Source organism: Saimiri boliviensis, chromosome 17 (assembly GCF_048565385.1).
Source record: "Saimiri boliviensis isolate mSaiBol1 chromosome 17, mSaiBol1.pri, whole genome shotgun sequence".
In the NCBI taxonomy this organism is placed as follows: domain Eukaryota; kingdom Metazoa; phylum Chordata; class Mammalia; order Primates; family Cebidae; genus Saimiri; species Saimiri boliviensis.
Genome location: NC_133465.1, coordinates 7,870,511 through 7,888,484, shown reverse-complemented (window position 1 = coordinate 7,888,484; position 17,974 = coordinate 7,870,511). Strand labels below are relative to the sequence as shown.

The 17,974-nt window shown below is 52.8% G+C and overlaps 1 protein-coding gene across 4 annotated transcripts in view; it reads left to right on the top strand.

The window, feature by feature from the left end:
* The first annotated feature begins 531 nt into the window (after positions 1-531).
* Positions 532-17,974, top strand: part of ZBTB4 (zinc finger and BTB domain containing 4) — a 23,437-nt gene continuing 5,994 nt past the window's right edge. Inside the window, exons 1-3 of one of the 4 annotated variants that reach the window (XM_039476031.2) lie at positions 532-724; positions 14,523-14,593; positions 15,038-16,146. In XM_039476031.2, the coding sequence (XP_039331965.1) occupies positions 15,047-16,146 (1,100 nt within the window). In that variant the 5' untranslated portion in view covers positions 532-724; positions 14,523-14,593; positions 15,038-15,046. Of the gene's footprint in view, positions 725-781; positions 1,027-1,086; positions 6,452-14,522; positions 14,594-15,037; positions 16,147-17,974 lie in introns of those variants that run through there. The other 3 variants (XM_010339788.3, XM_010339787.3, XM_010339789.3) reach the window with 3 other exon arrangements.

Genomic DNA, 17,974 nt, shown 5'->3' with positions numbered 1-17,974 from the left:
GTTCATTTGCGCTGGTGGTCGCTGATGTGTGCCCCTTACTCGGGGCCAGAGCCTTCCTTCTCTGCGGCCTGCTGAGCGTCCCTACGCATTCCTGGGGTGTGTGTGTGTGTGTGTGTGTCCAGGGCTGGCCCTCCGAGTGTGCTGACCCTGGGTCTGTGGATCCCACTGGGCCTGATTATGAGTCTGGCGTGTCATTTCTGCACCCTGAGAGCCTGTGTGTTATGCTTTCAAGCAGTGTGCACTTCTGAGTGAAGGGCGTGCAGGGGGAAGGGCGGAGGGAGCCCTTTCCCTGGGGGTCAGTGGTCTTGCGCCTCTGCCGGGGTGCTGCAGCCGGACCCGCGCCCCGCTCGGTGTCCACCCGCCTGGTGGCCCAGAGCGGCGCGGCGTCCTGCCGGGGATCAGTCCCGGGGAAGGCCGTCGGGCGCTCGGAGCTTTGTGTCGCCGTCTGCTGCGCTGCGTCGGCCTCCTCTCCGCGGCGGCGGCGGCGCTGGGGGGGGACTGTTTCCGGGGGTGGGGGTGGGGGTAGGACCGGGGCGGGGGGAGCCGATGATGTCAGCGGCGGCGGCGGCGGCGGCGGCGGCGGGGCCGGGCCGGGGCCAGGCGCTGGGGGGGCTGGGGCCGGAGCTGGAGCCGGAGCCGGAGCTGGAGGCGGGCGAAACTGGAGCGGCCCGGGGCGGCCACGGTGATGAGCCGGGCCTGGCGGACGCGGCGCCATCGCAGTCAGGTGGGCCCCGGGGCGAACTGGGCAGGGCTAGGGCGGACCGGAGCCAACTACCGGGCCCCCTCCCCGCTGCCCGGCGCCGCGGGAGCCCCGGCCGCGCCCCGCGCGCAGACCGCTCTCCTTTGGGGTTGACCTGGGGGCGCAGGGGTCGGGGGCTGAGCCTGGCCCCGCCCCCGGGTGCGCACGACGCTGGGGGGCGACTAAGGGGGCCCTGGTATGGCGTCCGAGCAAGCGAGCAAGCGGCGGCCGGGGGACGCGATCGCCTGGGGCCGTGGAAGGGGCGGCGCTCACTCCCCTTTTGAAGGGTTAATTCTGCAGCCTAGTCCCCCCCTTCGCGTGGGGCAGGTTGGGGGTGGGGTGGGGCGGGTGTGAGCCCGGGCAAGCGCTGCAAGCTGCTGGGAGGGCGATGGCGTAGGAGCCAGGCAGAGAGGGGGAGGGGTGGGCCGCCGAGCGCCCCAGAGTTGGGGTGTGCGGGGTGCGCAGGGCGAGCTGGGGCCCCGGAACCGCCGTGCCGTCGGGGCAGGGTTGTGGCTGTGAGTCTTGGAGATCCTGTGTCTCGTGCTGTGTGGTGAGGCAAGGTAAACCTCTCCTGGGCACCACCGTTTGCTGGTCTGGCAGCCAAAGGTCCGGGTAGGGCCTTCCCTAGGCTATGGAGATAGAAAGCCAGGAGGGGTGTCCAGTGTTGTGGGGCAGAATTACAAGACGAGCCCTGTGGCTTTGGGTGACAGATGGGCATTCTGAGCTGGGCATAGGACGCTGAGTGCAGAGTTTGTTGGATGTGGGGCTGTGTGTTTCCTACAGCATGTGTTTTCTCACATGTGTGTCTTGTGCTGCACCTATGACCTGTTTATGAACTGTTTTCTGCAGAGCTGGCATGCTGTATGTGTTGCGGAGGGTGCCAGGATGCAGAGTATATGTGCCCTTTTGGAGAGGACGGTTGTGGGCCTTTGAGTCAAAAGGCGTCACATCTGGGTCCCATTTCTGTGGCCTTGCTGAGGTGTGGTCCAGTGGTGAAGAGGGCGATGGATGGGTTTGTGTGTCAGCGATGAGCGAGTTGGGTGGGGGCTACGCGTCTAGAACTCAGATCTGGAAGATCCTGAGGGGAGTCAGGAACCCCAGGGTGTGTCTCAGGGGCCTGTGGGTCAGCTGGCGCTGGTGTCAGGGACTCAGGGTGGGATGCACCAGTTGTGTTTATGGGATCATGGGCAGCCAGGCAAGGGGAAGGTTGTGTGTTTGCAACATTCTCCACAGGATTCTTTTGTGACGTTGTTTGTAGGAGCCTGTCTGGGCTGCTGGGCTGGGAGGCAAGCTGGTCAGAAAACACATGTGAGGAGGGAGGTGGCGTGACAAGGGCAGTGTGGGCCTCAGACCCAGGAGGCCAGCCGCAAGCAGGCTGCGTGTGCGTGCCTGCCGTCTGTGTGCCTGAGTGGCGGTGGGGCTGCCGGGGGATATGGTATGAGGAAGGCCAGAGATAAATGCAGGGTAGTGCAGGGCGGCCGGGGAGCATGGGTGTTGTCGAGTGGCCCAGCTAGTCTTTGCAGGGTCTGTGTGTGCCCCTCAGCAGCCCACCCAGCATGTCATGTCAGGGTCACCCGGAGGAGAGGCTGGGCGGCCTCAAGGGAAGTAAGCTTAGACAGAGCGGCTCCTTGGCATGTTTATGTAAAGGCTGGGTGTGACTCTTGTCACTAAAATGGGAAAAAGAAACGTGAAGTTGTCAGCCTCCTCCCGCTTCGCCCTCTCCCTCTCTGCCCCCCTCGTGGGTATCTCTGACGCACACTGGGCCCCACTCCTGCGACGGTGGAAGGGCCTCGGAACGGAATTCGCTCACTAGGCAGATTCCTCAGAACAGGTTTTCCTCACCTTTGGGGCCCGGGCCCTTCTGTAGGGGTGTATGCGCGAGTGCATTCCAAGCCTGCACACCGCTGTCTACTGCACCCGGCCTGGCTGGATGTGTGTACGTGGGGGAAGGGCGGGCACTTCGGACAGGCTCTCTGGCCTGGGGGGCTGGGAGGGGGTTGCCACCGTGGGAGCCTGCACAGCAGGTGCGCAGTGACGGCCTGGTGCAGAGAACGGAGCCCTGGCCTAGGGCTGAGGCGTTCTGGCGTCTTTACCATTCCCTCACTGGCACTTTATCTGAAAGCAGCTTGGTTCCTCATCCGCAGAAGGGGGCTGATTGCCTGCCCTGCGTATCATCCAAAAGCACTTGGGAAACGGACTGGGAAAGTGGCTAGAGTCTGGGGGCTGTGCCTGTGCCAGCCCCATCAGCCCCGTCAGCCCTTCACCAAGACTGGGAATTCCCTTCTCAGGGCTTCGCTCATAATGATGGCAGCACACACTTGCTTAGCACTGACTGTGCACCAGCCACTGTTCTCAGGGCTTTTATGTGTGGCCACTCAGTTAGTCGGCAGAACAGCATGGTGAGTGGCACGCTAATCACCTCCCTTTTTCCAGAGAAGTTAAGTAATTTGCCCCAAGTCACTTAGCTAGTAAGAGGCGAAGCTGTATTTGAACCCAGGCAGTCAAGTGGCAGATCTTGTGCTCTTAACTACTGTGCTCTGCTGCCTTCCAGAGCATTCAGTGGATGGTCCTTTCTGTGCGACCCCCTCCAACACTCTTCCCCTAGTTGCTGCAAAACCTAGTTCTGCAGTCCATTTCAGAAGACCCGGATGCTTACGGAGCCCCAGCCGGTGGTATGAGAACCTGAGTCTCTGCTGCTGTGTAAGGTGCATACTGGCCATAGGGGCCCAAAGGTTGATGAGTCAGAGGAAGGAGAGATTGTCCTCATCCTGTGGGTCAGGGAGGGCTCAGAAGGAGGTGGCCTTGGAGTTAGATCTTAACATTGCAGAGGAATTTTGAGAAGGTTGGGGAAAGAGCATTTCTGGTGGGACAGCCAGCACAGACAAAGGCATGGAAATATGGGATGTATAGAGGCTGGAGAGTACACTGAGTGTCTGGGGTTTCCTTTGTTTGTTTAGAGATGGGTCTCACTATGTTGCCCAAGCTGGACTCAAATTCCTGGGCTCAAGCAATCATCTCGCCTCAGCCTCCTGAGTAGCTAGGACTATGTGTACATGCCACCACGCCTGGCTCACACTGAGTACTGTGTGTTTGAAGAGACTAACACAAGGCAAGATTAAAAAGGAAGATTGGGCCGGGCACGGTGGCTCAAGCCTGTAATCCCAGCACTTTGGGAGGCCGAGGCGGGTGGATCACGAGGTCAAGAGATCGAGACCATCCTGGTCAATATGGTGAAACCCCGTCTCTACTAAAAATACAAAAAATTAGCTGGGCATGGTGGCGCATGCCTATAATCCCAGCTACTCAGGAGGCTGAGGCAGGAGAATTGCCTGAACCCAGGAGGCGGAGGTTGCGGTGAGCCGAGATAGCGCCATTGCACTCCAGCCTGGGTAACAAGAGCGAAACTCCGTCTCAAAAAAATAAATAAATAAATAAATAAATAAATAAATAAAAAGGAAGATTGGAGTTAGACCAGTGCTCTTGACTGCCTGGTGAAAGAATCTGAACTTTATTCTAGAGTCAGTGGGGACTAGTGGAGGTTCAAGCCCAGGAGAGATAGTCCTGAGCTGTGATTAGGGACGTTGACCCTCTGCAGGAGGAGGTAGGTAAGCCTGGAAGCCAGGGGATAGCTGGGAAGCCATAGCCTTGAACCATGTGAGTGTTAACAAGGACCTGAGCTATTGAAGGGAAGATTTCAGGAGCCGTTCCCAAGCTCGGACGCAGTTTCAGCCACACTTGATGACTGCTGGATGTGGGAGCGAGGGAAAGGGTGGAGTCAGACATGACACATTTAGCACTTAGCACGTGAGACCTTGTGTGGTGGTTTATGTAACCAGCTGGCGGGCCATAGGCCCCCTTCAGGGCCGGGTCTAGCAGTATGGCAGAGGGAAAGATTGAGCATCTGGGGTCAGCCAGGTCTGGATTCGAATATTGACTGCTACTTACAAGCTGAGCGACCTTGAGCAAGGTACATCCCTCTCTTAGCCTTGGTTTCCTCTTCTGTAAAATTAGAATAATATGGCCAGGCTGATGGTGACTCATGCCTGTTATCCCAGCACTTTGGGAGGCCAAGGCAGGTGGATCACCTGAGGTCAGGAGTTCGAGACTGGCCTGGCCAACATCAAGAAACATCGTCTCTACTAAAAATACAAAACTAGGCCAGGCATGGTGGCTCGTGCCTGTAATCCCAGCACTTTGGGAGGCTGAGGCAGGTAGATTGCTTGACATCAGGAGTTCAAGACCAGCCTAACAAACATGGTGAAACCCCATCTCTACTAAAAATACAAAAATTAGACGGGTGTGGTGGCACACTCCTATAATCCCAGCTACTCAGGAGGCTGAGGCAGGAGAATGATTTGAACCCAGGAGGTGGAGGAAGGTTGCAGTGAGCCGAGGTCCAATCTGGGTAACAGAGCGACACTTCATCTCAAAAAAAGAAACCTAGCTGGGTGTGGTGATGCACACCTGTAACCCCAATTACTTGGGAGGCTGAGGTAGGAGAATTGCTTGAACCTGGGAGACAGAGGTTGAGGTGAGCAGAGATGATGCCACTGCATTCCAGCCTGGGCAACAGGATAATATAAATACCTACTGTGGGTGGCCGTACTGAAAATATCATTAAATTAGGCAATGCATGTGAAGCCCCAAGAAGAGTCTCAGGCAAATTGTGAGGACTCCAGAGTGGTCAGGTTGTTTCTTTTTTTTCCGCTCCCGCTTCCCTCCGCCCCGAGACGGAGTTTCCCTCTTGTTGCCCGGGCTAGAATGCAATGGCATGATCCTCACTGCAATCTCCGCCTCCTGCGTTCAAGCGATTCTCCTGCCTCAGCCTCCTGAGTAGCTGGGATTACAGGCATATGCCACCACGCCTGGCTAATTTTTGTATTTTTAGTAGAGATGGGGGTTTGGTCTCGAACTTCTGACCCCAGGTGATCTGCCCCCCTTGGCCTCCCAAAGTTCTGGGATTACAGGCATGAGCCACCATGCCTGGCCGTTTTTATTTTTATTTTTTTAGATGGAATTTTGCTCTTCTCACCCAGGCTGGAGTGCAATGACACAATCTTGGCTCACTGCAACCTCCACCTTCCAGGTTCAAGTGATTCTTCTGCCTCAGCTTCCCGAGTAGCTGGGATTACAGGTGCTCACCACCATGCCCAGCTAATTTTTGTATTTTCCGTAGAGATGGGGTTTCATCATGTTGGCCAGGCTCGTCCTGAACTCCTGACCACAGGTGATCCACCCACCTTGGCCTCCCAAAGTGCTGAGATTACAGGCCTGAGCCACCATGCCCGGCTTTTTTTTTTCTTTTTTCTTTTTTTTTTGAGGCAGAGTTTCATTCTGTCGCCCAGGCTGGAATGCAATGGTGCAATATCTACTTGCTGCAACCTCTGCCTCCCTGGTTCAAGCAATTAATTCTCCTGCCTCAGCCACCTGAGTATCTGGGGTTACAGATGTGCACCACCACACCTGGCTAATTTTTATATTTTTAGTACAGACGGGGTTTCATCATGTTGGCCAGGCTGGAACTCCTCACCCCAAGTAATTGGCCTGCCTCAGCCTCCCAAAGTGCTGGAATTATAGGCGTGAGCCACTGTGCCTGGTCCAGACATGGTAAAGTTATAATTGTCATCCCTATCTCCTGGCCAACTCAGTCCAGCACAGATGAAGGCTTCCTCCCTTGAGGATGGATGGACTCCAGACAGACTTTGAGGACAGGTTCGTTCACTTGCCATTTTTTTGTTTTGTTTTGTTTTGCTTTTACCACCTATTATGTGCTAGGCCCATTCTAAGGACTTGAGTTACTGCAATGAACAAAGCAGACAAAATTCCCTACCCCTGGCTGGGCACCATGGCTTATACCTATAATCCCAACACTTTGGGCGTCCAAGGTGGTAAATTGCTTGATCCCAGGAGTTCGAGACCAACCTGGGCAATATGGTAAAACCCTATGTCTACTAAAAATACAAAAAATTCACTGGGTATGGTGGCCTATGCCTGTAGTCCCAGCTACTTGGGAGGCTGAAATGAGAGAATCACCTGAGCCTGGGGGAGGTGAGGGCTGCAGTGAGCTGTGATCATACCCCTGCACTTCAGCCTGGGTGACAAAGTGAGACCTTGTGTTCAAAAAAAAAAAAAAAAAAAAAGACTGGCCACAGTGGCTTACACCTGTAATTGCAGCACTTTGGGAGGCCGAGGTGGGCGGATTACCCAAGGTCAGGAGTTCAAGACCAGCCTGACCAACATGGTGAAACCCCATCTCTACTAAGAATGCAAAAATTAGGCCAGGCACGGTGGCTCACGCCTGTAATCCCAGCACTTTGGGAAGCCGAGGCAGGCGGATCATGAGGTCAAGAGATCAAGACCATCCAGGCCAACATGGTGAAACCCCGTCTCTACTAAAAAATACAAAAAAATTAGCTGGGCGTGGTGGCACCTGCCTGTAGTTCCAGCTACTTGGGAGGCTGAGGCAGGAGAATTGCTTGAGCCCACGAGGCGGAGGTTGCACTGAGCCGAGATCCAGCCACTGCACTCCAGCCTGGGCAACAGAGTGAGATGCCATCTCAAAAACAAAACAAAACAAAATCCCTACCTTTTACCCCTTGGAGCTTACATTCCAGAGATAAATGAGAAATAGGAGCTGGGCGCGGTGGCTCTCTACCATAATCCCAGCACTTTGGGAGGCTGAGCTGGATGGATTGCTTAGCCCAGGAATTCAAGACCAGCCCTCGGGAACATGGTCTCTACAAAAAATACAAAAATTAGCTGGTCATGGTGGCAGGTACCTGTAGTCCCAGCTACTCAGAAAGCTAAGAGGTGAGAGGATTACTTGAGCTGCAATCCCACCACTCACTCCAGCCTGGGAAACAGAGCAAGACTCTGTCTTTAAAAAAAAAAAAAAAAAACCAGTTGGCTGGACTTGGGTTTGCTGGCTCGCATCTGTAATCCCAGTACTTTGGGAGGCTGAGGCGAGGGGATCACCTGAGGTCAGGAGTTCAAGACTAGTCTGGCCAACATGGTAAAACTCTATCTCTACTCAAAATACAAAAATTAGCTGGTACGCACATGTAGTCCCAGTGACTTGGGAGGTTGAGGCAGGAGAATCACTTGGAACCGGTAGGCAGAGGTTGCAGTGAACCAAGATTGTGCCACTGCACTCTAGCCTGGGTGACAGAGCTACACATCATCCCCCCAAAAAACACAAACAAACAAAAAAAAAGAGAGAAACAGTTGGTCCAGGTTCGGTGGCTCATGCATGTAATCCCAGCACTTTTGGGAGGCCAAGGCAGAAGGATCACTTGAGCCCAGGAGTTCGATACCAGCCTGGCCCACAAAGGGAGATCCGATCTCTACTAAAAATAGAAAATAAATTGACTTGGCATTGTGGTGTGCACCTGTGGTCCCAACTACTAGGGACACTGAGGTGGGAGGTCACCAGAGCCTGGGAGGTGGAGTCTGCAATGAACCATGATTGTGCCACTGCACTCCAATCTGGGCAATGGAGTAAGACTCTCTCAAAAATAAAAAGAAGAAAGAATGGCCAGCCATGGTGGCTCACACGGTGGCTCATGCCTGTTAATCCCAGCACTTTGGGAGGCCAAGGCAGGTGGATCAGGAGGTCAGGAGTTTGAGACCAGCCTGGCCAACATGGTAAAACCCTGCCCCTACTAAAAATAGAAAAACATTAGCTGGGCATGGTGGTGCACACCTATAATCCAAGCTACTCTGGAGGCTGAGGCAAGAGAATTGCTTGAATCCAGGAGGCAGAGGTTATAGTGAGCAGAGATCATGCCATTGCACTCCAGCCTGGGCAACAGAGCAAAACTCTGTCTTAAAAAAAGAAAAATACAAAAAAATTAGCCAGGTGTGGTGGCAGGCACCTGTAATCCCAGCTACTCAGGAGACTGAGGCAGGAGAATCACCTGAACCTGGGAGGCAGAGATTGCAGTGAGTCAAGATCCTGCCACTGCACTCCAGCCTGGGCAACAGAATGAGAATCCATCTCAAAAAAAAAAAAAAAAAAGGCCTTCGAGGTGGCTCACACCTGTAATCCCAGCACTTTGGGAGACTGAGGCGGCGGATCACTTGAAGTCAGGAGTTCAAGACCAGCCTGGCTGGTCTTGTACTTTGTATTTTTTTAGTAGAAACCCTGTCTCTACTAAAAAGGTAACAAAAATTAACTGGGCATGGGGGCGTGCACCTATCATCCCAGGTACTCAGGAGGCTGAGGCAGGAGAGTTGCTTGAGCCTGGGAGGCAGAGGTTGCAGTGAGCGGAGATTTCGCCACTGCTCTCCAGCCTGGGTGACAGAACAAGACTCCATCTCAAAAAAAAAAAAAAAAAAAAAAAAAAAAAAAAAAAAAAACAGAAAAAAACGCTGGGCGCAGTGGCTCAAGCCTGTAATCCCAGCACTTTGGGAGGCTGAGGCGGGCGGATCACAAGGTCAAGAGATAAGAGACCATCCCAGTCAACATGGTGAAACCCCGGCTATACTAAAAACACAAAAAATTAGCTGGGTGTGGCAGTGCGTGCCTGTAATCCCAGCTACTCAGGAGGCTGAGGCAGGAGAATTGCCTGAACCCAGGAGGCAGAGGTTGCGGTGAGCCGAGATCGCACCATTGCACTCCAACCTGATAACAAGAGCGAAACTCTGTCTCAAAAAAAAGAAAAAAAAAAAGTCACAGAGCCACCAACTATCATGAAGCCCAATTTCCGCCTTTGTTTTCTTCACTGCTTCTCCCTACCATTTTCCAGGACTGAGTTCTATGAACTAGGTATTGCCAGTTGTTAGCTCACTTAATCTTTTTTTTTTTTTTTGAGACGGAGTTTCTCTCTTGTTACCCAGGCTGGAGTGCAATGGCGCGATCTCGGCTCACCGCAACCTTCGCCTCCTGGGCTCAGGCAATTCTCCTGCCTCAGCCTCCTGAGTAGCTGGGATTACAGGCACGCGCCACCATGCCCAGCTAATTTTTTGTATTTTTAGTGGAGACGGGGTTTCACCATGTTGACCGGGATGGTCTCGATCTCTCGACCTCGTGATCCACCCACCTCAGCCTCCCAAAGTGCTGGGATTACAGGCTTGAGCCACCGCGCCTGGCCTAGCTCACTTAATCTTTACAGCAACTGGACAAAGCAGGAACTGTTAATCGTCCCCACCTTAAAGACAAGGAAACAGATACAGAGAGGTTAAGTAACCTGCCTCGGGTCGCATAGCTAGTCTTTTCCACTTCCTAAAAGGCCTTGAAGGGCAGTAGCTGGTGAGAGAGTGGTTTAGCTCAAGCTGCTTGCAAACTGCTGGGTTGGCTAGCAACAAACCCAGAAGCAAATCTCCCCATCACTACTTTCGCTCTAACTGAAAGGGAGGAGTTTAAAGTGTTTGATTTCTTTAAGCCTGTTGCCTCACAGAGGCCATTTTGAGTGTTGAAATGAGATGATGCAGATAAAATGCTTAGCATTATACTTTGCACATACTAAGTATTTCAAGCCTGGGCAACATGACAAGATCCCGTCTCTACAAAAGTAGATAAATAAATTAGCCAGGTATTGTAGCATATGCCTGTGGTTGCAGCTACTCAGGAGGCTGAAGCTGGAGGATCATTTGAGCCTGGGAGGTTGAGGCTACAGTAAGCCATGTTTGCACCCCTGCACTCCAGCTTGGGCAACAGAATGAAACGTCGTCTCAAAAAAAGTTTTTTCTCATAAATGGCAGCTACAGAGAACATGATGGCAGTGATTCTGTGTTATCTCCAAGGGCCAGTCCAGCGTTGAGGATCTAAGAAGCCCTGGCTGGGTGCAGTGGCTCACACATGTAATCCCAGTACTTTGGGAGGCTGAGGCAGACAGATCACGAGGTCAGGAGATCAAGACCATCCTGGCCAACATGGTGAAACCCCGTCTCTACTAACAATACAAAAAAAAAAAAAAAAAAATTAGCTGGATATGGTGGCATGCATCTGTAATCCCAGCTACCCGGGAGGCTGAGGCAGGATAATAGCTTGAACACGGGAGGCAGAGATTGCAGTGAGCTGAGATTGTGCTGCTGCACTCCAGCCTGGCGACAGATCGAGACTCCGTCTCAAAAACAAAAAAAGCCCTGACAGGCCTTGTCCAAGTACTATGTGGCAGTCACACATGCACAGGCACTAAGACCACCCCACATGGTTTTACAGGAGGGCAGACCCACCCAATGGGGTGATTGGGAGCTGGAAGCAAACCTTGACTTTGCTCACCTGCACAGGACTGCTACCTCCTGCAGAAAATAGCCTTTTTTTCTAATTTTCAGAAGGGCAGCAGGTAGGCTTCAGGAGCACAGGCTTTGGAGCCAAACTTACTGGGATGAGGTCCCAGCTCTGCTACTAGCCAGTCATATGTCCTTTGGCCAGCTACCTAGAGTCTATAAGCCATAATTTGTCATTTTATTTATTTATTTTTTTGAGACGAAGTTTCACTCTTGTTGCCCAGGCTGGAGTGCAATGGCTCGATCTCAGCTCACTGCAACCTCCACTTTCCTGGGTTCAAGCGATTCACCTGTCTCACCCTCCTGAGTAGCTGGGATTACAGGCACCTGCCACCACACCTGGCTAATTTCTTTTGTATTTTTAGTAAAGACAGGGTTTCACCATGTTGGCTAGGCTGGTCTCAAACTCCTGACCTTGTGATCTGCCTGCCTCGGCCTCCCAAAGTGCTGAGATTACAGGATGAGCCACCATGCCCAGCCTATTTTTATTTTTTGAGACAGAGTCTCACTCTGTTACCCAGGCTGGAGTACAGTGGTGCGATCTCAGCTTACTACAGCCTCTGCTTCCTGGGTTCCAGCAATTCTCCTGCCTGAGCCTCCCAAGTAGCTGGATTGCAGGTGCCCATCACCATGCCTGGCTAGTTTTTCTTGTATTTTTTGTATTTTTAGCATTTTTTGGTTTTTTTTTTGTTTGGTTTTTTTTTTTTTTTTTTTTGAGACGGAGTTTCGTTCTTGTTACCCAGGCTGGAGTGCAATGGCATAATCTCGGCTCACCGCAACCTCTGCCTCCCGGGTTCAGGCAATTCTCCTGCCTCAGCCTCCTGAGTAGCTTGGATTACAGGCATGTGCCACCATGCCCAGCTACATTTTTGTATTTTTAGTAGAGACGGGGTTTCACCATGTTGACCAGGATGGTCTCGATCTCTCGACCTTGTGATCCACCCGCCTCGGCCTCCCAAAGTGCTGGGATTACAGGCTTGAGCCACCGCGCCCGGCCACATTTTTTGGTATTTTTTTTTTTTTTTTTTTTTTTTTTTGAGACGGAGTTTCGCTCTTGTTACCCAGGCTGGAGTGCAATGGCACGATCTCGGCTCACCGCAACCTCCGTCTCCTGGGTTCAGGCAATTCTCCTGCCTCAGCCTCCTGAGTAGCTGGGATTATAGGCACGTGCCACCATGCCCAGCTAATTTTTTGTATTTTTTTTTTAGTAGAGACGGGGTTTCACCATGTTGACCAGGTTGGTCTCGATCTCTCGACCTTGTGATCCACCCGCCTCGGCCTCCCAAAGTGCTGGGATTACAGGCTTGAGCCACCGCGCCCGGCCGATTTTTTGGTATTTTTAAGGAGTTCAGCCACGTTGGCCAGGCTGGTCTCAAAACTCCTGACCTCAAAGGATCTGCCTGCTTTGGCCTCCCAAAGCGCTGCGAGTACAGGCATGAGCCACCATGCCAGCCTTAGTGTCATTTTAAAGTGGGAAAGCTAACTGCTACCTTTCAGGATAGTGATGAGGAACGAATGAGGTGATGCAAATAAAACACTGACTCTTGGGGTCCCAGTGGACCAGCAGTTATCATGGAAGGGAGTGAGAGAACTGAACACCTGCCCGTGAATGTGGTGAGGCCCCTTCCTCAGGGTGACTGACCTATCTGAAATTTACCAACTGACAGGGTCACACTTGACCTAGAACCTGATCTGTGCCTGGCAGATAGGGTCGTTAAAACTTTGGAATATCACCCCTGTTTTCCATCTTCCTTCTTCCTATCCAGGAGAGGTATCAGGAAAGTATTCTGGGGTATATGAGTAATATATAGGCCTTTGAGTCCAGATAGCATGAGTAATAAATGGGAAATAACTTATTTTTTCAGGGGATGGGAATTGTATAAAGAACTCCTGATGCCAGATACCTCTGAAGATACATGTGGCCCAGGGCATACGGAAGGACACCCTCAAAGATAGGCAGTAGCTCCAGGCTTTGTGGAGGGTGGAGGAGAGGGTCTGGAGAGTTCAAGTCACAGGCCGCAGGCGAGATCCCTGTTATTACCAGCTCTGTGTGACTTCGGATAAGTCTCTGTATGGCTTTGGAACTCAAACATTCAACTGAAAAGAGTCCTCAAGGCCCTAATGGTGTCTGCAGGGGAAAGCGGAGGTGTGGCGCTCAGAGTGGCTGCCAGCCTGAGCTTGCTTTTGAGTTGCTTGCTCTTAGCTTTGTGTTTTTTGTTTTTGTTTTTTTTTTACAGCAGTTTTTCCTTCCTTCCTTCCTTCCTTCCTTCCTTCCTTCCTTCCTTCTCTCTCCCTCCCTCTCTCTTTTTCTTTCTCTCTCTTTTCTTTTCCTTCCTTCCTTTTCTTTTTTTCACTCTCTCTCTCTCTTTCTTTCTTTCAACAGAGTCTTACACTGTTGCCCAGGCTGGAGTAAAATGCCGCAATCTTGGCTCACTGCAACCTCCGCCTCTTGGGTTCAGGCGATTCTCCTGCCTCAGCTTCCCAAGTAGCTGGGATTACAGGTGCCTGCCACCACGGCCAGCTAATTTTTTGTATTTTTTATAGAGATGGGGTTTCACTATGTTGGTCAGACTAGACTTGAACTCCTGACCTCATGATCCACCTGTGTTGGCCTCCCAAAGTGCTGCAATTACAGGCATGAGCCACCACGCCTGGCTATTTTTTTTGTATTTTTAGTAGAGATAGGGTTTCGCCATGTTGGCCAGGCTGATCTTGAACTCCATGAGGTGATCCACCCACCTTGGCCTCCCAAAGTGCTGGGATTACAGGCATGAGCCACCGTGCCCAGCCTTGCTCTTCCCTTTGGATGAGTCTCCCAGCAAGAGGTGATGTAGGAGTTGTGATTCTGCTGCTTTTTCAGCCCAAACCCCTAGGGCATCAGTCTCTGAGTAAGGCGTGGGACCAGGCCTTCCAGTCTTGGGACCTTTCCAGTACCCTCCAGAGACTAGAGCAAGCTGGCAGTTGTGTGCGGGTCAGTGGTCTTCAGTGGTTGCCTGGCAGCTGGGCCAGAAACCCTCTCTAAAATTTAGGAGGCTGGTAGGATGTGAGGCGGTCCTCTCCTAATTTGCATAGCTACCAAATTAGGTTCAATTTTTAAAAAACTCAACAAATTATTTTGATATGTAAATGAGATGCTTGTGGTAAAAGACCATGTGCAAATCTTTGACTTTCTCTGAGGCCTGAGGATTGGGGCAAAGGGACTCGAGAGTGATGTGACAGGCTTCCCTGAACCTGTGGGCTGGACCCGTGCTGCTGCTATATTGTTTGGAGGTGAATTGGGAATATGCAAATTATCTTGTCACCGTACTTCTCTGGGCTCGCAGAACAAGGCTTTTCGAGAATCTTTGTGACCTTCTAGGTTTGATTGGATGCAGCTAAACAAATAACCTGATTGTGGCTTGGGGGAGGGGTCTGGGCTGACCCGGGTGTCCTCTCTGGCCACAGTGCTGCACCCTCCCCACTTCCTGGGGGCTTTTCCTCCCACTTCCCTCCCTGAGGACCTTTCCGGGCTCCTCCTCTGGGTTCCCCTGATATGGTTTCTGTTTCTCCACAGAAGGAAGAGGCCCAGCAGAAGGGACTCGCTGAGCCACCCCCCGTCCCACTCCATGTTGGCTGCGCTCTCAGGTGAGAAGGTGCCCAGAGGACTGCAGTGTTGAAAAACTAGACCCAAAGCAGCAGGCCAGCAGGGCGGCCATTTTTTCTAGGCTGGGGAGTTCTGTGAAATGGCTTTCAGGAGTAGCGGGACTTCCCCCTCCTTCCCACGAGAGAGGTTTCCATTGCTGACCTCCCTAGTCTGTGACTTCAGAGGTCATGACCCCTTGACCTTCACCATGACCTTAGGTATGTCTGGCCTCTTCCAGATACAGAGGTGAGTTAGACATACTGGTCCTGGATGCTGGCCAGACTTGGGTGGCTAAGGGCCAACCCCTGATTTCTGTGACCTAAAGTGATTCAGCCTTCCGCTAGTTTCTGACCAGCAGCCCTGACCCACTCCCTGCCTGATCTTAGAAGCCCCTGCCCTCTGCCCAGCCTCTGAGACTCTCCTCGGCCTCTTCTTTCACTGTCTAGGCTGGCACCATGCCCCCACCTGCAGAGGTGACAGACCCGTCCCATGCTCCCGCTGTCCTGCACCAGCTCAATGAACAGCGGCTCCGTGGCCTCTTCTGTGACGTCACCCTCATAGCTGGAGACACCAAGTTCCCTGCTCACCGCAGCGTCCTAGCTGCTTCAAGTCCCTTCTTCAGAGAGGCCCTGCTCACTTCAGCCCCGCTGCCCCTCCCACCAGCTACTGCGGGCTCAGCACCCAACCCTGCTACCACCACAGCTGCCTCTTCCTCCTCCTCTTCTTCCTCGTCTTCTTCCTCTTCCTCCTCCTCTGCTTCCTCCTCTTCCTCCTCTTCCTCCTCTTCCTCTTCCTCTCCCTCTCCAGCCTCTCCCCCTGCTTCATCCCCACCCCGGGTCCTGGAGCTGCCAGGGGTCCCAGCAGCTGCATTTTCTGATGTCCTCAACTTCATCTATAGCGCCCGGCTTGCGCTGCCTGGCGGTGGAGGGGACGGGGCAGCTGTAGCAGAGATCGGAGCTTTGGGGCGCCGTCTGGGCATCTCTCGCCTTCAGGGCTTGGGGGAGGGAGGCGATGCCTGGGTACCTCCTACCCCAGCCCCCATGGACACTTCGCAGCCTGAAGAGGACAGCTTTGGGCCGGGGCCCCGGCCAGCTGGGGAGTGGGAGGGTGACAGGGCTGAGGTCCAGGCCCCTGACTTGCAGTGCTCTCTGCCCCGGCGGCCCCTCCCCTGCCCACAGTGTGGAAAAAGCTTCATCCATCCCAAAAGGCTGCAGACCCATGAGGCCCAGTGCCGACGGGGGGCCAGCACTCGAGGGTCTACAGGGCTGGGTGCTGGGGGCGCTGGCCCTGGTGGTCCTGCAGGGGTGGATGCCTCAGCCCTGCCTCCACCAGTGGGCTTCCGAGGGGGCCCCGAGCACGTGGTGAAGGTGGTGGGCGGCCACGTGCTGTATGTGTGTGCGGCCTGTGAGCGTTCCTACGTGACCCTGTCCAGTCTCAAGAGGCATAGCAACGTACACTCATGGCGGAGGAAGTACCCCTGCCGCTACTGCGAGAAGGTGTTCGCCCTGGCAGAGTACCGCACTAAGCATGAGGTGTGGCACACTGGGGAGCGCAGGTGAGTAGTCCAGGCTGGTGGGGGAACAGCCTTGGCCAGAACTCAGAGATCACCGGGACTATGGTGGCAATGGGTGGGGCTTGGGGCCCAGAAAGTTATCCTGAAACTAGGTCAGCTGCAGTAATCCCAGCACTTTGGGAGGCTGAGGTGGGAGGACTGCCTGAGGCTAGGAGTTTGAGATGAGCCTGGACAACACAGAGACCCCATCTCTACAATTTTTTTTTTTTTTTGAAACGGAGTTTTGCTCTTGTTGCCCAGGCTAGAGTGCAATGGCATGATCTTGGCTCATTGCAACCTCTGCCTCCTGGGTTCAAGTGATTCTCCTGCCTCAGTCTCCCGAGTAGCTGGGATAACAGGCATGTACCACTATGCCTGGCTAATTCTGTATTTTTAGTAGAGACGGGGTTTCCCCATGTTGGTCAGGCTGGTCTCAAACTCCTGACCTCAGGTGATCCTCCCTCCTCCCAAAATGCTGGGATTATAGGTGTGAGTCACTATGCCTGACTTTTTTTTTTTTTTTTTTTTAAGCTAGAGTCTCACTCTGTCCCCCAGGCTAGAGAGATTGGATCTCAGCTCACTGCAACCTCCATCTCCTGGGTTCAAGTTGAGTATCTGGGATTATAGGCATGCACTACCACGCCCAGCTCATTTTTGTTTTTTGTTTGTTTTGAGACAGAGTTTTGCTCCCACCATTATGCCTGGCTAATGCTTGTATTTTTAGTAGAGACAGGGCTTCACCATGTTGGCCAGGCTTGTCTGGAACTCCTGGCCTCGGCTGATCTGCCCACCTCGGCCTCCCAAAGTGCTGGGATTACAGGCATGAGCCACTGCACGAGGCCTGGGTTTTTTGTTTTTTGTTTTTTTTTTTTTTTAGAGATGGAATCTTGCTTTGTCACCCAGCCTGGAATACAATGGCATGATCTCAGCTTACTGTAACCTCTGCCTCCAGGTTCAAGCGATTCTCCTGCCTCAGCCTCTTAAGTAGTTGGGATTACAGGTGCCCACCACCATGCCCAGCTAATTTTTTTTGTATTTTTAGTTGGCGTTTCACCATGTTGGTCAGGCTGGTCTCAAACTTCTGTCCTCAGGTGATCCACCAGCCTCAGCCTCCCAAAGTGCTGGGATTACAGGCGTGAGCCACTGTGCCTGGTCTTAATTTTTGTATTTTTAGTAGAGCAGGTTTTACCATGTTAGCCAGGCTGTTCTCGAACTCCTGACCTTAGGTGATCCACCAGCCTCAGCCTCTCAAAATGCTGGGATTATAGGGGTGAGCCACTGCACCTGGCCTCTATAAACAATTTTATTTTATTTGATTTTATTTTTGAGACAGTCTCACTTTGTTGCCCAGGCTGGGTTGTAGTGGCATGATCTTGGCTCACCACAACCTCCACCTCCCTGGAGAGAGACCCCACCTCTACAATTTTTTTTTTTTTTTTAGACTGAGTTTTGCTCTTGTTGCCCAGGCTAGAGTGCAATGGGATGATCTTGGCTCACTGCAACCTCTGCCTCCTGGGTTCAAGCGATTCTCCTGCCTCAGTCTCCCAAGTAGCTGGGACTACAGGTGTGTGCCACCTCGCCTGGCTAATTTTTTGTAATTTTAGTAGAGACAGGTTTTCACTGTGTTAGCTAGGATGGTCTCAATCTCCTGACCTTGTGATCCACGTGCCTCAACCTCCCAAAGTGCTGGCATTATAGGCATGAGCCACTGTGCCCAGCTTTTTTTTTTTTTTTGAGATGGAGTCTCACTTTATTGCCCAGGCTGGGGTACAGTGGCATAATCTTGGCTCACTGCAATCTTTACCCCCACCCGGGTTCAAGCGATTTTCTG